Source organism: Atractosteus spatula, chromosome 7 (assembly GCF_055471065.1).
Source record: "Atractosteus spatula isolate fAtrSpa1 chromosome 7, fAtrSpa1.hap1, whole genome shotgun sequence".
Classification (NCBI taxonomy): domain Eukaryota; kingdom Metazoa; phylum Chordata; class Actinopteri; order Semionotiformes; family Lepisosteidae; genus Atractosteus; species Atractosteus spatula.
Window position 1 is genome coordinate 59490570 of NC_142712.1, and position 19560 is coordinate 59510129.

General features: G+C 42.1%; 1 protein-coding gene across 1 annotated transcript in view; it reads right to left on the reverse strand.

The window, feature by feature from the left end:
- The window catches only part of LOC148831527 (FERM domain-containing protein 5-like), a 42767-nt gene extending 23757 nt beyond the window's left edge, over positions 1 to 19010 (reverse strand). The window contains exons 1-5 of the mRNA XM_088920033.1: positions 18941 to 19010; positions 18622 to 18731; positions 15305 to 15409; positions 1322 to 1548; positions 913 to 1010 (exon numbers count right to left, since the gene is read on the reverse strand). Coding sequence (XP_088776159.1) covers positions 913 to 1010; positions 1322 to 1548; positions 15305 to 15409; positions 18622 to 18731; positions 18941 to 19010 — 610 coding nt within the window. The remainder of the gene's footprint in view (positions 1 to 912; positions 1011 to 1321; positions 1549 to 15304; positions 15410 to 18621; positions 18732 to 18940) is intronic.
- Between the last annotated feature and the right edge of the window lie 550 nt (positions 19011 to 19560).

Consider the following 19560-nt stretch of genomic DNA (forward strand, 5'->3'; position numbering starts at 1 on the left):
GAAAACCATGGTTGAAGAAGGTCAGCATTTCTTTTAATTTCCAGAACATATCAGAACAGCCTTTTACTCCCTTCGTGGTCAATGTCGCCATGTCTGAAACAGCGACAGTTAGTACTCCATCAGTACTAACTGGCATGCCTACCTGGTATTTTCGGTAACAAATGAGGAGACTGCCATGCCTCTAACTGCTTTCTCTCCACATCACAGTTTAATTTCCCTCCTGTCTCTCTCTGGCCGCTTACCCGGGGCTGTGGGAATGGCTCATTATCCAGAATTGATCCCGTAACATGCTTTTAACACACCAATCTTTCCCTCCACTGCACTGAGCATGCCTGGCCCAATTATAGCAGCATTTCCATGACTAGCACACCGTAACCCTTCAGGTGGGAGTCAATGTTAAGCCTCTCCTAATCAACTGAAGCAGACACTCTTACCATACATCTATTTAAAGTTTTTTAGAAAAAAAATATGATTCACAACTGTGAACATGTCAAAACATCCAGCTATGCACCCTTCTGTGTTTAAGTCTGATGAATTTTGGTGCTAGCTGTGTTACCACACAGACCTGTCATAATCATTTTCTGTTTTACTATGCAGCACATGCACTGCACAAGTCACTTGCTTCGATATACAGAAAACTGCACATTTAGACTTCAAAATAAACATATGCATGTAACTGTGAAAGTTTCTGTTGCATACTCTGCGACATGTCAAAATATATTTTCTCCTATTCTTTTTTATCACGTGTTAATGACCCCTCTGTACTTTATTTATCTTGGAGAAATAAATTGGGCTTCAGTAAAGAAGTATTTATGTTGGCATCACAGTGCCCTGTTGCAGATAGAATAATGTACTTTGAGAACTAATAAGTTCTTCAAGAAAGACATATTTGTCTTTGTCAAATCTGATTACCTTGTAAGATGTAAGCAGCCAGGATCGCAGCGTCTGATGTCTTGCACAGCAGGCGACCATGGTACAGATCTCTCTTGATCTGCAGGAAGACTAGATACCTGAAACAAGGGAAGAAGAGTTCTTGTAAAAAAACTCCTTGATCTCCTCAGTACAGAGAGGAAAAACAGGTCTGTGCTGTGAGTGTCGTCTTGTTGATGAACTTGTAGGTTGTGCTTTTCCCTCCTCACCAGAATTTCAGACACATGGGAAAACTTTCAAATTCTTTTTGCTCTTGTAAGAGGGCAGCCCTTGTCTGGATCACTTTCAACAGAAAGCTGCTGTCTTAGCTTAGACAATAACAGAAAGCTTAACTATGAATACTGGGTGTAACAGGAGCCGGTCCAGGCTCCTGCAAAGCGTGGTTCAGGACCCTATGATCAGGAAGTAAGTGGAGAAGGACATCTGGGGAAGGTACAGCAGGATTGGACGGGTAGACAGACAGGGGGGCATGACGATGGTGATCCAGTGCTCAGGGGGGGTGGCAGGAGCAAACAGGTCCAGGCAGCGCAAAAGGGGGAATCCGGGGCGCGGTCCAAAGTCCAAAACCGGGGGACCCATCCAAGACGAAACAAACACAGTTAAAATCCAGAATGGGATCTGGAACACGGACAGGGAATAAAACCAGGATGGTCAGGACGCCGTGATGAAGCCTGTGCCGTCGGGTGTCTCCTGGACCCGCTGGTAGGCGGACTTCTGGGCGTCCATCTCCCAGTGCTGAGCCAGGAATAGTGAGCGCGCCAGGCTTAAATATGGAGACTGAACAGGGGGCAGGTGCATGTAATCAGCTAAAATACGAAAGGGCCGGAGCGCCCTTAAGAGGAGGGATTACAATCCTGACACTGGGCAGCTCAGCTGCTTACTGGTTTTCAAAAATAAAAACTGAGAGTCTCCATAAGATGCATCTTAGACTTCAGTCTCTGCTTTTAGAATTTTCCAAAGTTTCTCACAAATATGATAGAATTAACCCAGTGTGAGTAAAGTTCCACATTTGGTCACTGCTACTCTGGTGATTTTTCTGCTCTCCATCTCCAGACAGAAGGTACAAAGCCCGTGCTTCCTGGTTTTTCAAATGTCACACATTGTCAATTGTTTCCAATTATCTTCTCCCCACAGCCTGCTGGACAAAGGCTGCCTTCTTACACTCTTCTGCAAAAATCCAGTCTTCAGTTTAATTCCAAACTATCTTCACCCATTGTTCCACAAGTTCTCTTCTCATAAGAAGAGAGAAAAAACAAGTAATTGATCTATCTCATGTCTGGTCTCTGTCTGCATTTAATATGGCGGTTAGGAAAACGGGGAGCAGTCCTTCAGGTTAAACAAATGGCTCTGGAAATCCTCCTGTTGCTGAGGGCTGAGCTGGTGAAGGAGACTAAGGCTCACAGGAGCAGGTGACAGCCAGGTTTCTCAGCTGTCAGTCATCCCCAGCACTGGGTGTTTACAACAATGCATACAGCTTGTTTAGGTCTAATAAAACTGCTGCAGCAAACTAGCTGACTGACATTTTTAAAAGATAAAGAAAACTAATTTACAGGAAACAGATAGGACTGAAGAAGACAGAACTCAGAATACATTATTTCTTTTCTAGTTTACAAGCAGTTTTATAGTTGATTATTTGCAGACAAAAAAACCATTACATCACAGTCAGGAAGGCAATTGTTCAGAATCTATTCTAGCAAATATGCTGGATGTCCAAAAAAGCATAATCGATATATCTATGAATAAGATACCTATGAATAAATATACATATTGACAGCAGCGTTACCACCACTGTCAGATCTCAGAAGCTGAGCAAGACTAGATCTAAGGAGAACCAGGTAACTGCTGTAAGTGTTGTTGATGAACGAGTAGGTGGCGCTCTTCTCTCCTGACCATAATTTCCAAACCGATGCCCCTGTTTGGTGGCAGGTACTGTGCTGTTTGAGGCCCAGTCCTTCGGGTAAGAAGTAAAAAACCTGAACTCTAAGGCTCCTAACTTTAGGTCTCATGACACGGATCATAATAGGTGGGCTGCTGACCAAGGGGTCCTGGATAAATTCTACTCTGGGTCTATACAATCAGACCTCCCTAATGTGCCCCCTTAACCTAGCTGCTGAAGCAATTTCTCACCACCTGACCTGCTGTGTAGCGAGGCTGCTGTGGAAGGAAGGGGCTACACTTCAATGGTGGGTCCCTACTTTATATGAACCACTATGGGATAAAAGCACTATATAAATGCAATTATTGTTATCATTTATACATACAGTACATATAAATTATGGTGTATATGAGTGTATATGGCCCAGGAATGTGCTCACACACAAACAAAAAAGATTAAAAAGGGATGCTGCAAGCTTCTGTCAGCCCTGACTAATTGTGCTGTTTATTTCAAAGCTCCAAATGTACCTGCCTCTATAGTGATGAAGCAATATATCAGGCCCTGTACATTGCAGATGTATCCAAAGTAACTTATGAGCTAAAGGCGAAGGTGCCAGCCCTGGATATAGTCACACTGTGAGCCATTCTTTATGGTGCTCCTGGCTCCCGTGTTAATGATCAGATGTGGTGAGTCTGTGACCAGAATAAATTAAGGATCCTTGTATATTTAATTCCTAATGCGGGAAACACATGCTTTATGGCCCTGGAGCCAAACCAAAGGAATCAAACAGCACAAGAAAGCCCTAAAGCTGTGACATGCTTTCAGCCACAGAGACAAACCTCCAAAACAATAGAACACCCAGAAATCAGACATAGACCATATCTCCACAGCCTATTCTAGAGCATGGTTTATTGGTTTATTGGGTAACACTTTTGATTAAGCTGTATGAACAATTTATTTCATTTAGACTCTTACTTATCAATTGAATAAACAAACTGAGGTTCTGTGGATGAAAATATTTATAGATGCACTGTGGGGAGGACACTACCTTCACCCTACATCATAACTGAGTAATTATGAATGCATTTATAGCAAATGGATCATTAACAGAATATCAGTTAAACCTGCATTTCTAAATTATAATCTAAAGCATGACCACGTACTGCTATAACCACCAGCTACAAGACAATTGTCACAGTAGACACTGCATTCCAGTTCATTACAGAGACTGAGGGTAACCCCCCGAGAGAGACCAGCTCTGTCTCCGTCACAAAATGAGAAAGAGAGTCCTTCTTCCTATCCTGGCCACTTCCAGGCCGGAGCTTTGCATCACCTGCAGCGCGAGCGATCCCATGTTGATGTGGAGACATTCTCATCTTTATTTTTAAAAACTAGGGCACAACCAGAAGGGCTAATAGTAAAGGAACAAGTAATAGGTTTATTCCATGCTGAAAAAAAGAAGAAAGAGAACACAACGTTTCGGCCGTGGAGCCTTCTTCAGGTGTGAGAGAGGCAGGGCAGTAGGCAAAGGTAAAGTAGCGGGAGAACAAAGGTTGGGAGGGAGGAGGAGTGAGAGCCGGGAGCAGGGGACAGAAAGAGAGGCCAATCAAGAGGTGTGAAGTCAGAATGGGTGCAGAGAGGTGTGAAATGAAACTTCCAATGAATGGAGAAAATTTAAAAGAACATTAGTCTGTCGTTAAGGGAAGGGAGAAGGTGTGATCCTAGCTGCAGAATAATTTTAGTTTCGGTGGTCTTTCTGATGTATGAGTTTGGAAAACCGTCTTTGAGAACACAGACGGAGAGATTAGAGTGGTCGTGGCCGTCAGAGGTGAAATGAGAAACAATGGGCTTGGAGAGATCTTTAATCTTTACAGCCCTGACGTGTTCTCTGAAACGGTCTCCGAGTCTCCTTCCTGTTTCTCCAATGTAGATGGCTGGGCATTTACTGCAAGAGATACAGTAAATAAGGTTGCTGGAGGTACAAGATGCTGTCTGGGTGATCCGGAATTGTCCTGAGGGGCCTTGAATGAGTGTGGTGGTGGCTGTGTATTTGCAGGTGATACAGCGAGCTCTGTTGCAAGGGAAAGTGCCTGGTGTGGATGGTTGCTGAGGGCGGTCAAGGGAGCTGTGAACAAGGAGGTTACGCAGATTAGGTGGTCGGCGATATGAGATGATGGGGTGATCAGAAAAGAGGGCCCCAATGGAGGGATCATCCTGTAGGATGGAAAAGTTGTGGCAATCGAACAGCCACCATGGATTGATGGCCTCTCCTTGTTTGTGAACATCGTAAAAAAACATGTCAGCATGTTATGTAGAACTGCAGTTTATAGGGATGGTGCACATACCTATCCTGGCACACAAAAGCCCTGCCCCTGGTACTGTACATGGCACAAGTTTTTCGGCTGCAGGCTTTTTCATCTGTACCCCCCATCACCCTTCCAGAACCCCCCCTGCTGAGAGCTGTGGTGATTGTTTGTGGTAGATGCTCTCATCCCAAGAGCCGTACGTGGTGGACATTTACAGACACAATGTACCTCGCTCGAGGGATAAAACAGCAGTGACCCACACGGGATTCGAACACACAACCTTCTAGTTACACGTCACGAGCCCTAACCTGCCCTCCACCCTGCTGCTAACATTTAGCAATGTCACAACCACTCATTTCAACCCTGTTCACATGACAGCAGTGCTGCACGGATAACAGTGTTTAGAAAAGGGGAAATAGAAGGATGATACTGTTGAGATCCCCTCTGCTGCTCCTCTGGAGGAGGACAGGTGTAAAAACTGTAAAAATACAGGTGCATTTAATCTCCTTTCCCGTTAATTTGATGGGGTATAGGAGATGATTTGTCTTCATTGGCAGTGTGCTTTCACTTACTGCATCTCTGTCTTGGCCAGGATCAGACAAGAGTCATGAAGAGTCAAGGTGAAATTCAGTTTATTTTGATCCCCTATAGGGGGAAAAATTAGTTTTGCAGCCAAGCCCAACACAACAGAATTCCGCATAACAACCATCATCAATAAGGAGATCAGAACTAATAATATTCCCTTTTGAGGACCATATACCATGAGAAACTGCATCATCTCCATCCATCCATTATCTAGCTGCTTTATCCAATACAGAGCCACAGGGGAGCCGTAGCCTGGCAAGTGACGGACGCAAGGCTGGATACACCCTGGACAGGACAAAATTCCATCGCAGGACACAAACACACATTCACACCAGGGCCAGATTTCCCAGAGGCCCATTAACAGACCAGTATGTCTTTGGACTGTGGGAGGCAAGCGGAAAATCTGGCGAAAACCCACACAAAGCCCAGACAGATAGCACTCCAGGTCTGGAACTGAACCCAGAAACCTGTAACATGCTAAAAAAAAAACTACAATAGTAATATAAAATGTAGAAGATAATGATAAAGAGAACGTAAAAGAAAAGAAATACAATGTTAATGAAATACCTGAAAGTCAATTGCAGAGGAGATAAAGGAGGTAGTCTATAACCTTACACCTTGGGGCACAGAGATACTGTACATGTATCTTCCAGTTGGGAGTGGCACAAATTTAAACTGGAATCCACTTCATTATGCTTGTACTTGTTGAGTGCATTAAGACTGATTGGATGCACCCCAGTGATTATTATCAAATGATCCCCCTCTCTTCTCCCTCCCAAAACGTCCAATTGAGAGAATCCCCCCCTGTGCATCTCAGCCTCTCCTTAGCAGTCCCTGCTCCTTTTCTACTCACATTCTAATTCATTCCTTGTGCCCTGAATTAATTTCACACCACAATAAATGAAGCTTCCTCTCCGAATAGTAATTAATGGCAGCGTAGCGCTCACAGCTCCTTGCCTTGCACTCCTTCACACAGGCCACACCAACCTGCATGACTGAGAGACACAGGAGGAGAATCACAGGCAGCCAGCGCTAGCCGAGCTCTGCTGCTGGAAAAGAGCCCCAAAGGACACTGAACCTCCAGCCCCCGCCCACTAAAAAACTCAAGAAAATACCCTTCTGTCTTCGTTCATTGCAATTGGTTCTAATGAACTTATCAGTGAAAGTGCTGGAAAAGGTGAGCAGTGCATTTTGCCTGCAGTGTGGTATTTTACCTAGAAGTCTAGACAGTTATAGTAAAGCTACAGTATGTTAAAACAAGGTTTTACACTGTCCTATGCACATTGGGTGTAATTTATTTTACTCATAAACTTTACTAAAACATCTCCAAACTTAATGTAAATTTTCTCCCTGGGACTATTGGCCAACGCGAACAAAGATTTGAACTGGCAAATGATATTGAACCCATACCCTTCAAAAGCCCTGCTCATATTTACTGCATACACAAACATGCAATTCAGTAAGCAGGTGAGCTGGAGTTTATGACACGCTTCAGAGTAACTTCCTTATTATGGAAAATTAACGTTAGATGTCACATCTCACCCTGAATTTGCTCTAGCAAAAACGTGACATTGACACAGCAGGAACTGAGGTGACAACACATAAGAACAATTCAATTAATCACTCTGACATAGTCTTGTAAAGTTCAGAGGAGCTTCATTTATTTCACGTTAATAGTTTTTTTTAAAAAAAATCTTACTGCCTTTTTTAACAGTTGTGCTCTGTACTAATAACGCACGGTCAGAAAGTGGATCAAATCTCTTCTCGATATGTCGAGCGAGTAAGTAGACAGTGCCTTGGGGTATTGGGAGTTTTTACACATGACCTGATTTCAGACAGTTTGGAAGAAGAAGCAGGCTGTCAAATGCTAATGTCTTTTGACCATCTGAAAGCTAATCATGTAAAACTTAAATGGATCCTTCAGTTTGCACTGACCTAGTAGGCTCCTCATCCCTCCCAGAGGGAAAGCAACATGGACGAGTGAGGCAGACAGCCTTTCAGACTTCTCTTGTCCCTTTCTTCTCATTTTCTTCTAATTAACCAGCTTTCAAAGTTCAAAAGACAATCATGCCCACATTGGAATGCATGCATTTGTGCTTGACAAACTTTCCAATTGCTTTTTTTTACTTCAGTTCTTTGGAGCCTAATTTATAAAAAGGCATTAGCATGATAGCTTTTGGCAGTTGCACCAATCCAGTGTTAGGACATGCTTGCGCCTTGCCATCTTCATGGCAAGAATGCTCAGCATCTCATGACTAGTTTCCTGTCAGAAGACGAGATGCATTATGTTTTGCTGCTCTTTGCCTGTGCTCTTATTGAAAATCCTGCTCATTTGTGGTTTCCTCCATAGTCTCTGTGCTTGCTACAATTGTGCAGAGCTCCAGTCACTACACAACAAATGCAATTGGTACAACCTTGTCAGGTCAAATCAGCAAGGTCCCATGAAATAAAATGAAAAAAAAAACAACAAATTGTTTTCTCCCCTTGTCTATTCTGTAAATATTACCTTTTATGCCATTAAAAAAAAACTGGGACAGAAAATGAAGTCAGTCACAATAAATCTTTGATATCTATTCATACCGTATCACCCATGAGTAACAAAGTTAGGATTAAGTCGCTGGAGGAGCATATTTGTCCATACTGTATGTGTTGTAATGTGATGAGAACATCGCTGTGATCTGCTATTGATACACTGATATGTGGAAGTTTGTGTCTTGTTCTTCAGGTAAGGAAAGAGGCATTCGTCTGAGAAGCCATTGTGTCAAGCTATTTGCAAAGCCCTGTACAGCTCAAAGTTTCAGGTTCTTTTTCAAAGCGTAAGGAAATATATTGAATGTTAGTTCTGCTCTGAAATGAAAATGTTTAAAAAGCCATTTTGAATTGTACAAGAGCAGTAAAACTGATACAGAGCTACACATTTATGTGTCGAAAATGATATTCACCAATTGGTAAGTGTCACGGAAGCCGGGCTGGTCTCCCATGGAGCGTGGTGTTTTCGACCCTATGCGAGGCGGCAATTCCGGAAAAAGGACGATAGGCTGGGTGCAGGGAAGACACACGGGGTTTATGGGTTTATTTATTGCTCATAGTGAAGTAGGGAGGTTCATGCAGACGTGCGGGGAAAATCTGTAGGCAAACATATCCAGGGAAGTCCAAAGGGTAGTCAGGAAGCAGTCCTTAAGTCCAAGGCCGGGAGATCCATCGGGAGATGCAGACAAACAGGAAACACAGACGAGACGACAGGAATCCAGGGAATATGGGGCTCTCTTCCAGGCCCCGGGCTCAGTGGGTCGGGGAGCATTAACAGGCCTGTGCCCTCAGGCCACGGACGTGGGGCGACCTGGTACTAGGCGGGCCATCGAGCTACCGTGTACCAAAGCTGAGCGCCGAAGGCAGGAAGGAGTCGACTTAAATTGGGAAACTAAAACAAGGCACACCAGGAAATAATACAGGTAATAATTAAAAGAAACTGACGTGAGGAGGTTGGAGCGCCCTCTGGAGGAGAGGATGGTGACCGTGACAGTAAGTTCAGTCTAAATCTTACTGAACTGGGTCTTGGAAGACCTCAGAGAGCCAGCTTTAACATTGTAGTTGGGTAGTCTGTTTCAGATGCTTTGTGTGAAGAAGTGACTCCTATGTTAATTTCTAAATTCATCCATGCTTCAATAGCAGTTTGTTTGTCTCAGTCCTTGATTAACTGCTGAGCTTGAAATACTGTATAGTTCTTTGTTTTTTTGTCAAAACACTGGATTTTTGAATACGTGATAAATATCTACAGGGAAACCCATTAAATATCCCCTGGAAAACCCATTAAGGGGCAGCTGATGGCTCTTCATACATAGACACAGGGGTTACTTTTACTGCTATCACAGCTCCTCCATCTTTTTTATTACCTTGTCAGCGGATGTGGCTTGCTTTGTCAAACTCGGACCTTTAACCCACTGATGGAAAAATGAATAAAACACCTTTTGGAGGAGGTTAAAGGTGGAAAAAAATGGAAAACAACAAAATAAGAGCAGTGAACCACAAAGAACAAGTAAGTGCTATCTGGTCTGGCTTCCAGAACCTATCTCAGCAAGACATTCATTGCCTCTGAGAGCTGAGCTTCATTTTGATGGGCTCTGGGCTATACCCTATGAGAACAGTGGTGTTAATTTACAGAAAATTGCAGCAAAGCACAGCAGAGAGAGACAGCCTTTTAGGATCACTCCATCAGGCCAGACATATATTCTGAGCTGGGCATTGTATGTTAGACACTTTCCTGGATTTCAAATAAAGAATACTGTTTGCTTGCTGAAGTCTGAACATGGGTGTTTACAGTCCAGAAAAGGAGAAACTGTCTACACGGTCATATCAAAAAGGAAAGAAGTGATATTTCCAAATTGAAAGCTAAAAAGCAGTTTAGTTGGTCTACAGTCTTTCAAAATCTTCTTTACTAAAGACAGAATCCCAGTCTTTGTATGGAGCATAGATTATCTCAAGCCTTGTTCACACACACACACATTGCAAATCTCTGGAGCTCCCTAATGCCTGAAAAATGCCTGTCAACACAAATTTGAGTCGCTATCTTTGTGGTGACATACCATAGACATTTATTCTGTTTCTTTTCACAACTTATTTAATTTCCACCCAACCTCAGTTGCACAAGGGGTGAAATGATCCAAAACAGTTTTTGTTTACTTTAGGATTGAAAGGTAGATTCCATCTGGTTTATTAAAAAAAAAACATTTATATTAATAATAATAATTGCTTACACTTATATAGCACTTTTCTGGACACTCCACTCAACCCTCTTTACAGGTAATGGGGATCCCCTCCACTGCCACCAGCAGTGTGCAGGTCCACCTGGATGATGCGACAGCAGCCATAGTGCACCAGAACGCTCACCACACACCAGCTCTCAGTGGGGAGGAGAGCAGAGTGATGAAGCCAATTCATAGATGGGGATTATTAGGAGGCCATGATTGGTAAGGGCTAATGGGCAATTTGGCCAGGATGCCAGGGTTACACCCTTACTCTTTTCGAGAAACGCCCTGGGATTTTTAATGACCACAGAGAGTCAGGACCTCGGTTTTACATCGCATCTGAAGGATGGCACCTGTTTACAGTAAAGTGTCCCCATCACTATACTGGGGCATTAGGACCTACACAGACCACAGGGTGAGCGCCCCCTGCTGGCCTCACTAACACCTCTTCCAGCAGCAACCTTAGTTTTTCCCAGGAGGTCTCCCCTCCAGGTACTGACCAGGCTCACACCTGCTTCGCCTCAGTGGGTTGCCAGTGGTGAGTTGCAGGGTGATATGGCTGCTGGCCATATTGAAGGTTCATTCACATATTTCCTTCACGTGAGCACCAGGAGTTACGTACTTTTTGCTGGGCCATTTTTCCAGATTTTGTGCCCACTTTGACAGCAATTCACATGCTCACTGACATATACGCAGTTAGCTGAGCACAAGGCCCCAGAGATAAGTCCCCATCGTTGTTTAGTTTCCGGTGTGAGGCTACCCCTGCCCAGAATGTGAACTGTACACATACTCTCTCTGCTTTGCAGCACGGTGTATTTCATCTGTGACTGTGAAATATTTACACAGTCCAGGACCCAGAGATAAAGCACCTCCACTGCAACCATGACCTAACTTAAGACAAACACTGAAAAGAAGAGATGGCAGTGTTTTTCTGGACCAACCCTGTCCAATATCACTGCAGAAACACATCTTAGGAACAGATAATGATATTACTGGACCAAGACTGTCAAAAGATCCATAGTTGCAATCCACCACTCAAATCTTCGCACACTTGAATGTACAGTACGCACGTGTGCACTCGTGTACAATTGTAAAACTGTATTTTGAAGAATGTTTGTCTGTGGTGACTGTGTTTACTTGAATGTAAAAAGTTTAAATTCCTCCTGTAATTGGAAAAAATGTTATTGGTCTATATAATTTGATAAATAAGTGTAGAAGATCACTCTCAGATTATCTTCAAATACTTTAAAACTCATTCCTTGCACCAACAGGAAGGTGGAAGAAATGTCTCGTACAAACCCGTCTCCCGCATCTGATTCTGCTGAAGTGAAAGGCTGGTGTGTACAGTATCAAGGAGGAATCCCTCAGTCTTACCTAGTGATTTCTTCTTTCAGCGCAGCGGGATCTGGGGGGTAGAATTTAACCCGGAAACACATGGTGAATGGTGGCTGAGCTGCAGAGTGGAGAGAGAGAGTTCTTGTATGAATGCTTGTGGAGAGACTGCAACAACAACTGACCTCTGACTAAGTGTCACTGACTTGTGACATAAAGTAAAGATCAATATGGCTGAAAGATTTCACAAAGTCCTCCAGAGGCCCTGTGTCAAAGCTGCCCTTCTTTAATCCAACGATAGGATGAGCAAACAGCACACAAGCATGGTGTCTGAGTGTGGTGGGGAGCTGGAGGCCCATTGTGCTTTGTTTTTTAAACAACAAACCCGATAATTACACACATAACTTTAAAGCATCTTGATCCCCAGCCCACAATTAAATAATTAAACAATTAAATAATAAAACTCGCATCAGCGTCTGACTCTGCCAGGGAGTGACAATTTTAGGAAGATGAACAAGGAATTGATCCAGCTCCTCTACCCAGCCATATCCGGAAAAAAAAGATGAGACTTAGTTTTATGGCTGAACAATTTCACCTCTGATCTGCCAAAGAAGCTTTTGCCCGCCTCTTTTATTCTCCACTCAGGAGCTGACGTTCAGAAATACAGTAAGCCTCAGTTCTGAGCCTTGACATATCTGGTGAATAAGGCTGCCTCTTCCCGGACTTAGTCTAAGATGAGAGTCTGCAATGGCATAGCTATATCAAAACAGAATAGAGGGGATTCTTAACTCCCTCTCTGTTGGCCCATCAATTATTTTTTGCTGATATACACTCTGACATTTCATAAATTTTGAACCTCTGCAGATCCTTTATACAAAGGAAAGCCTTTACTGTGTCCAAGATTAAGTCTCCCTGCTTCATTGTCGAACAAGACATTTTTTGTAACAATTCAGTGTGCAAGCAAAAAGCAAGGCATCATTTTCACATGTAAAGAGTTTTTTTACAGAGACTAACATTTACCAGAGTCATACAGATATAATACAAAGTGTACTGTAAAACTGACCTTATATAAGCTACACCACAAATCTACTTTAAACACTATATACTTCATTATTAACAGACTACTTCACAAAAGGAATATTGATTCCCTAATGAAGACTGATTTCAGTTTTAATTGTAAATAGGCTCTTAATAAACAGAGGATACCTCTGACACTCCTTCTGAAACTGAAGAAGGCAAAGAAATCTTCCTAATAAGGCTACCAGCATAATTTCTAATGATTGCAAATATAAAAAATCCCTATATACTTCAAGGTCTAAATAAGTCAGGTTTCATTATTTTTTAACTTTTTCAGTAGTTGTCATAAAAAATAATAATGATAGTTAATTGATATGAACAAAGACGACTTACATTTCATTTGTTTGGCAATTGACTTTGTGAACTCCAACCAGTGCTGCAAAATAAAAAATGAGTAAGATCAGCACTGTAGATATGCCTCAGTGGATGCAACACTTGCAAAGCACAACAGTAATCAAAATGAAAGAAACACGTGAGGACTGATATCATTAACAACTTACCACCAGAAGCACAATAGTCTGACCGGTATATTAATCAAAGCTATAAACCTGAAACTGACAGCAACGCTGGCTTATTTATATGCTTAGCTTTTCTCTAACTGCGTAATGCACTGCAAATTGCACTGAAAATCCACATAGTGTATCTGGTCCTCAGAGTCATTACTTCTGCTATTTAATATCTGTCATTCCTACTCTATATTGATCCTACCACAGCGTCCAAAAAATTCCTCAACGTTTCAAGCCAATCGGACTTGATTCTTTTGAATTAAATTGAGTTAAACAGCTGCTCTCTTTAGTGCAAATGTTATCTGTTTCCACATAACCAGTATAAACATTGCATTGAAATCTGTCTTGCATTTTTCTTTTTTCGTCTCCTATGGTTTTTCTGATTACCCTGTGTATTCTGGTACTGGAATAATCGTTCGCACAATAGCTGATTCTCATTCAGTTGCCTTTCAAATGCAGTTTGCATGTGGAGTTTTGTTTAACGCATACAAATCCTACTGGAGCACCACATGCTGGCGACATAAAAATCAGAGAGTGCACTACACAAAAGCACAGGTTGATTAATGCCCTTATCTGTGAATGCAGGCCACTCTTACTCAGCTTCTACTGCACCACCCTCAAATTTATTTATGTCGCACTGATGTGATTTTTCTTGATCAAGAGCTTCTCAGACAAACGTGAAAGGAAGTGTTTTTAAAGATACCTTTTTTCAAATGTTGTTTTCTGGCAAGTTACCTGCCATTGGGGGGGGGGGGGTAGCAGTACGTACATTTTGTATTGGAATCAGTGGAGAAAGGCAGATCGGACTGTGCTACTCATCTAAGTGCCATATTCTCACCCGATACCCATGTGGTACATTGTCATAGCAAACCAGAGCCAGTTCGTTACTCTTAAAAGTACTTTCAACAGAATGATACCGGATAGAACATTATTGGTTACTGCGATGCAACTATAGACAGTTTCGTCTGTTGCTTCCCACGTGAAGGGACTGTAACATCAGCCCTCCCACTGTAGCGCACACACCTGCTTTATCGAGCCTTCTGTTCTTTGAGAGGGTAGACCCTTTGCTCTATGAAGAAAGCAAGGAAGCCTTGCACAGCGGTTTTGTGTGCAACGCTGCACAGCTCCCTGTAGCGCCACGCTGACCTTGGTGCTGAATCTAATAAGGCAGTTTGTTCCCTTGAAATTGTGCTCATCTGTGGGCACAGTCTTTCCTGGGGAATGCTAAATCCCAGCCAGGCTTTAGAGGAAACCTTGCAGCTCATCGCCTCTCCCCTAAGATTTTCACAACAGCGAAGGGCACTGAGATATCTCTTAACGGATGATTAATTCGACTTGTTGTTTTTTGAAAGTTTATACAGTACCACAGAAGGCTACTTCCTCAGAGACACTTAAACAAAATTTAACTTAAGCGTGACATTGCAGCAATGGACCTTAATGGCCATAGTGGGAAGACCAAGGTCTCACTCAAGGAACATATACATTTTTCATGAACGCTTGCTAGTTCAACAGGGCACTGAGAAATTCACTGGTATAATCAACAGTTAAGCTGAGAACAGGTGACCTCTCTATTTGTTAGAGAGAAGGAGACAACTGGAAAAGAAAACAATAAAGAGGAATCTGTTAAACAGGGACACTACTACAATTATTAAAATATTCCTAGAGTTCCTTAAATAACTATAGTGAACATAAATGTTGTTTTACAGTACGTACAGAATAATGAAGAAACTCCAGTTTGGTAAACTTTTGTATAATTTTTAATAATTAATCATTTATTAATTTTCCATCACCCTCAAACGTCTTAGCGCTTGAGGTACATTTTATACAGTCCTGTGCTACAACGGGGATAATGCTGGTCCCTGTACAGTATCTTAAAAGATAAAAGACATAAAATGAAGTACGGACTTTCTACATTAGCACAATAGGAAGTTCTGAGCAGGAACTCACTCTTTGCTTGTCAGGGTCCACATATCGTATTCCAAAGTAGTCCTTCTCCAGTAAGTTCAAGTGGTGGCAGATGAGGTCAAACAGATACTGTCCCTTCGCATCCCGCTAAAAGACAAGGACAAAACTGCAATCACACACAGTTCGATGGTCTGAAAACAACCAGATCTAGTGACAGTCACTGAAGACCCTATGATTGCCAAATCTGGGGTTATTTTTGTTCAAAAGCTCCTGCCTTATGTAGGTTTGCTCGGGGTAGCAAACCTATTTATAGCCATAGGGATGTAGATTGTAATCACCAACAGCAGAATGGATTAATATTTTGACAACCTCTGGAGATATCTTGGTTTAATCAATAATTAATTCATGGCGACAGGCATCTGTAATGTTTTTGCAAAATCTCTGCTACAGAAAAATGACTGAAAAACTGAAAAGCCTTGCTACCAGCAGGAGAAAGCAAATGGTTCTCAGGAGACTTGGCCCATTCCTCCTTACCACTATACTGTCAATGTGACACTATGAAGAGAGTGCCTCTTGCCTCCTGCCAGGGTGCAGAAATTGCACGGCTTGCACTTTTACTAAGTGTAAAAACACAAACACCGATTTCACTAAACTGCGCTGTGGTGTTACCACCACAATACCACGACACCTTGCCTACAGATATCTGTAACGGCAAGTAGCTCTAAGTCCAATTTAATTGAAGAGTGCTTATAAATTGAGTGGGCTTGCTCAGATGACTTTCTAGAATACATTCCCATGGACAGCAATTCACCAGCGGGTGCCACCTGAACAGGTGTGCTGGTGACTTTACACTTTATGAACACAGTACACATATTCTCTTGGAAACCAGCAATGGAAGTAACTAGTATGTGCCTTTTTATCAGATGATGTGGCTTCCCCACAGTCATTTTAACTGGGAAAATCACTAACTAGTCATTTTAAGAGTACAAAATTCAAGGAACAAAATTCCTAGATTCCTCCTCTCCTCTGCATTGTTTTTGCACTGAATATAGAAATGCCTTTCAGTAGACTTGCATTATTACTTTCTATCTCTGCTTTTATAAAGCTGTTAAGTCTATGATTTGTCATTGTTAAATGTGTCTTTGCTTATAATATCCACGACTGCTTAGCATCATCACTTACAAACACACACACCTGGAATAATCAGAGTTCTCTAATATGACAGTTTGGCAATTTAGCATGAAAGCTGAGAAACATATGCCTCTCGCCCAGTCAGTCTGAAGTCTGAATTTTTTTATGTATTTCAACTTGTTTTAATATTATCTCTAGAATCCCTTCAAGACAAAATGATATGCCATAGCTTATTCCCACATCCTAAGGCAAGATTTGCATTTTTTTCCTCACACGATAAATCACATTGAGGAAATTTAGCGTAACAGAGGACAACAAAACACAATTATTTGCAGCATATTTACGGGAGTAATGGGCAAAATATGTCTTAAAGGATTTTATCTGGAGCCTCATATTTTAGTGATTTATTAACATATAATAATTTTATAAAAGGAAACAGCAAAGAAAGTTAACAGTAGAATTTATAGACTGTGCAACTTCTCAAAACCCTTTGATGGTGTAAAAATAATTTCAAACACCCTTCACCTTACACCTTAAAAAGGCCTTATTCTATCTTCCCTATGGCTATCGTTTAAGTGTCTGATGTTAATGGTGTTTTTGGATTATGTGCCCTGGGATATCAGCCATATAACAATAAATCAGTGGGTGAAAGACAGGACTCAAAGCCCATTGTAAGTCCATTGCATGGTGTGATAAAAACGATGCACCTTCTTGCACCAGAGGTGAGACAGTTGGTGCTCTATTGCAGTTAAGCAAAAGCAGCCTGTCAAAAGTTGCCGGTTTCTTTATTATAAGAGTTCTTCTCAATGAAAGTAGGAAGTCAAACAAGAAAAAACAAAACAAAAAACCAGACAGCACAGGTGTGTTTCCTCATCCAGTCATACAAACAGAAGGGACAAGAGGATACAGCGCTGTCACTGTGATGAAACACAGTGGAAAATAACACTCATGATTGTTCTTGCTCCACCTGACTGTGAAAGTTGTGTATCTTTGCCACACTCATTTATGGCTGAAAAGAGGAGGAATGATAAATTAAAGCACTGGGTTGTTAGACGTACTCTGCAAACCGCATGCAGCCCTAGAGGCCTGGGTTTGAAACTTGGCTCAGGTGACAATTGAAATCCATTTAGTGGTCTTGACTCAGACCCCAGAGGACATTAATCACCATCATAGAATACGAATCTGGCAAGTTTCTCCTGGCAGAGGGCTGCTGGAACAATGTGTTTCTGGTCAGGTCTGAGCTGCACTTATTAACATCACCTGTTTGTGACTACTGACCCCCCATTTTCCATTAAAGTACGTATAGCACATGGGATTTGTCCAGAGCAAGAAATTAACACCAGTATAGAGGAGAAATAAAATATATGTACAAAGTACAAACATTGTTTGTCATGTTGCCTGTACACAATTCAAAATGCTCTATCGATGATTCTATATCCATTTACTTTTGTGGGCACCGCCCACACAGAACATCGAGATACTGTATGGCATATGATGAAACACCCTGCATTAGTTTGACATGCAATACACATGTGGTTTTTATAATGTTTTGTTTTGGCCTTCGAGATGAAGCCTTTTATATGTGCATTGAAGGTAAAAAATGATTTAAGAAATGAAGAAAAGCACAACAGGACAAGCAGACCCAAAGCACACATCGAAATTATTATGCAGAGAAGGTGGAGAAACCACATGTCTTCTCATCACTGATCTAGTCACCCCTGTACCTGAACCCATGCAGAAACTGATAGAAGAAGTACGACAGATGATACCAAAGCAAGAAAAAAAAGTATCCCAACAGTACCTGGAACTGCACAAAGTCAGGAAATCAGCAGCACCTGACCCCATATAAAAAAAAATTCTAGAACTCTTCAAATATGCAAAGCTTTTATCAGACTTGAGAATGAAAGACATATTGAGCCACTTCAAATATTGCTAAAACATGTCTTTATTTATAATGTTGTTATGTTTTAGTCATTTAAAATAATTCTTACACCAATTAATTCAATGTGCTGACCTTAGCTCCTGATTTACAACTGTGGGCAGACTTTTGTCCTTAACTGTATTTCACTCAGTCCCTCCTCCAAAGCAATCACCTATATTTCTGCTACAGGATGTCCATTTTGTAATCCAGCAGCAGAAGTTGAATTCCCTAAGAAAACCATCCTTCCAAGAGATTTTATTTTTAAATATTTCCTTATTTTTCAAAGCCTCCAGTTTTCAGTTATTACGCAGGCTGAGATACTGCCACTGCAGTTCTGCAGTGCTGAGCGGCAGGCTTCCCGGTAACTTCGAAATCTCTCCAGTGACGCCGCTGTGAGGTGATTCTTCAGTTTCTTTGCTTAAAGAAAGAGCGCGGGATGGGGAAAAGGCCTTCAAGACTGTCGCACTGGCACTTTCTTGGCCCAGCTTTGTTAATAGCTGCTGGAGCTGCCTGACCTTTCTGAGATGACGATTTTGTCTCGGGGCCCCTCCACGAGCTCTGGCCACGTCAGTTTGGAGTGGCCATGTCAACGCGGCTCCCCGATCCTCTCCGACAGGTTTGCTTACTGCCCCCTGTGTAAAAATAGCTCTGCACGGGCCACTGCGCTTTTCCAGCACACGTGCTGCCTCCTGACATCCGCACACCCCCTCCCACCTGAGTCACACCAAATCAGACCTTGGCGAGCCCTGCACTGCAGGAAGGAAGAAAAGCAAGTACACACAACTGCGTAGCGTAGGCGTGTAAGGAAGGGATTTTACATATTCACTTCTTTACCTGGACCATCAAGTTGTACTGTAGCTGTAGGGAGGAAGGTGGCAATTTTCACCAAAGAGTGACCCAACCTATTTTCCCAGTTAAAGTGAAAACTGTTCAATCCAGTGGGGTTTTCCTACATCCTGAGGACTCAGCTGGGATTTTACTTGATCTTGCTTTATTTAAGCTTAAGGTATACAATACCACGGCACAGTACATACTGTAGGAACATTAACAGGACAAAAGCCTCTCTGGGTATATCTAGCCCACTTGGAAGTTAGTTAATTGATCCAAGGATCTCATCCAGCTGTTTCTTGAGAGACGCCGGGGCATCGTCTTCAATGATCAAAACCCACTGGTTTGACTTTGAGTATTTTGAATACTTGTATTAGGTCCCCTTAGAATCTCCTGTGTTCTACACTGAAACAGTTTA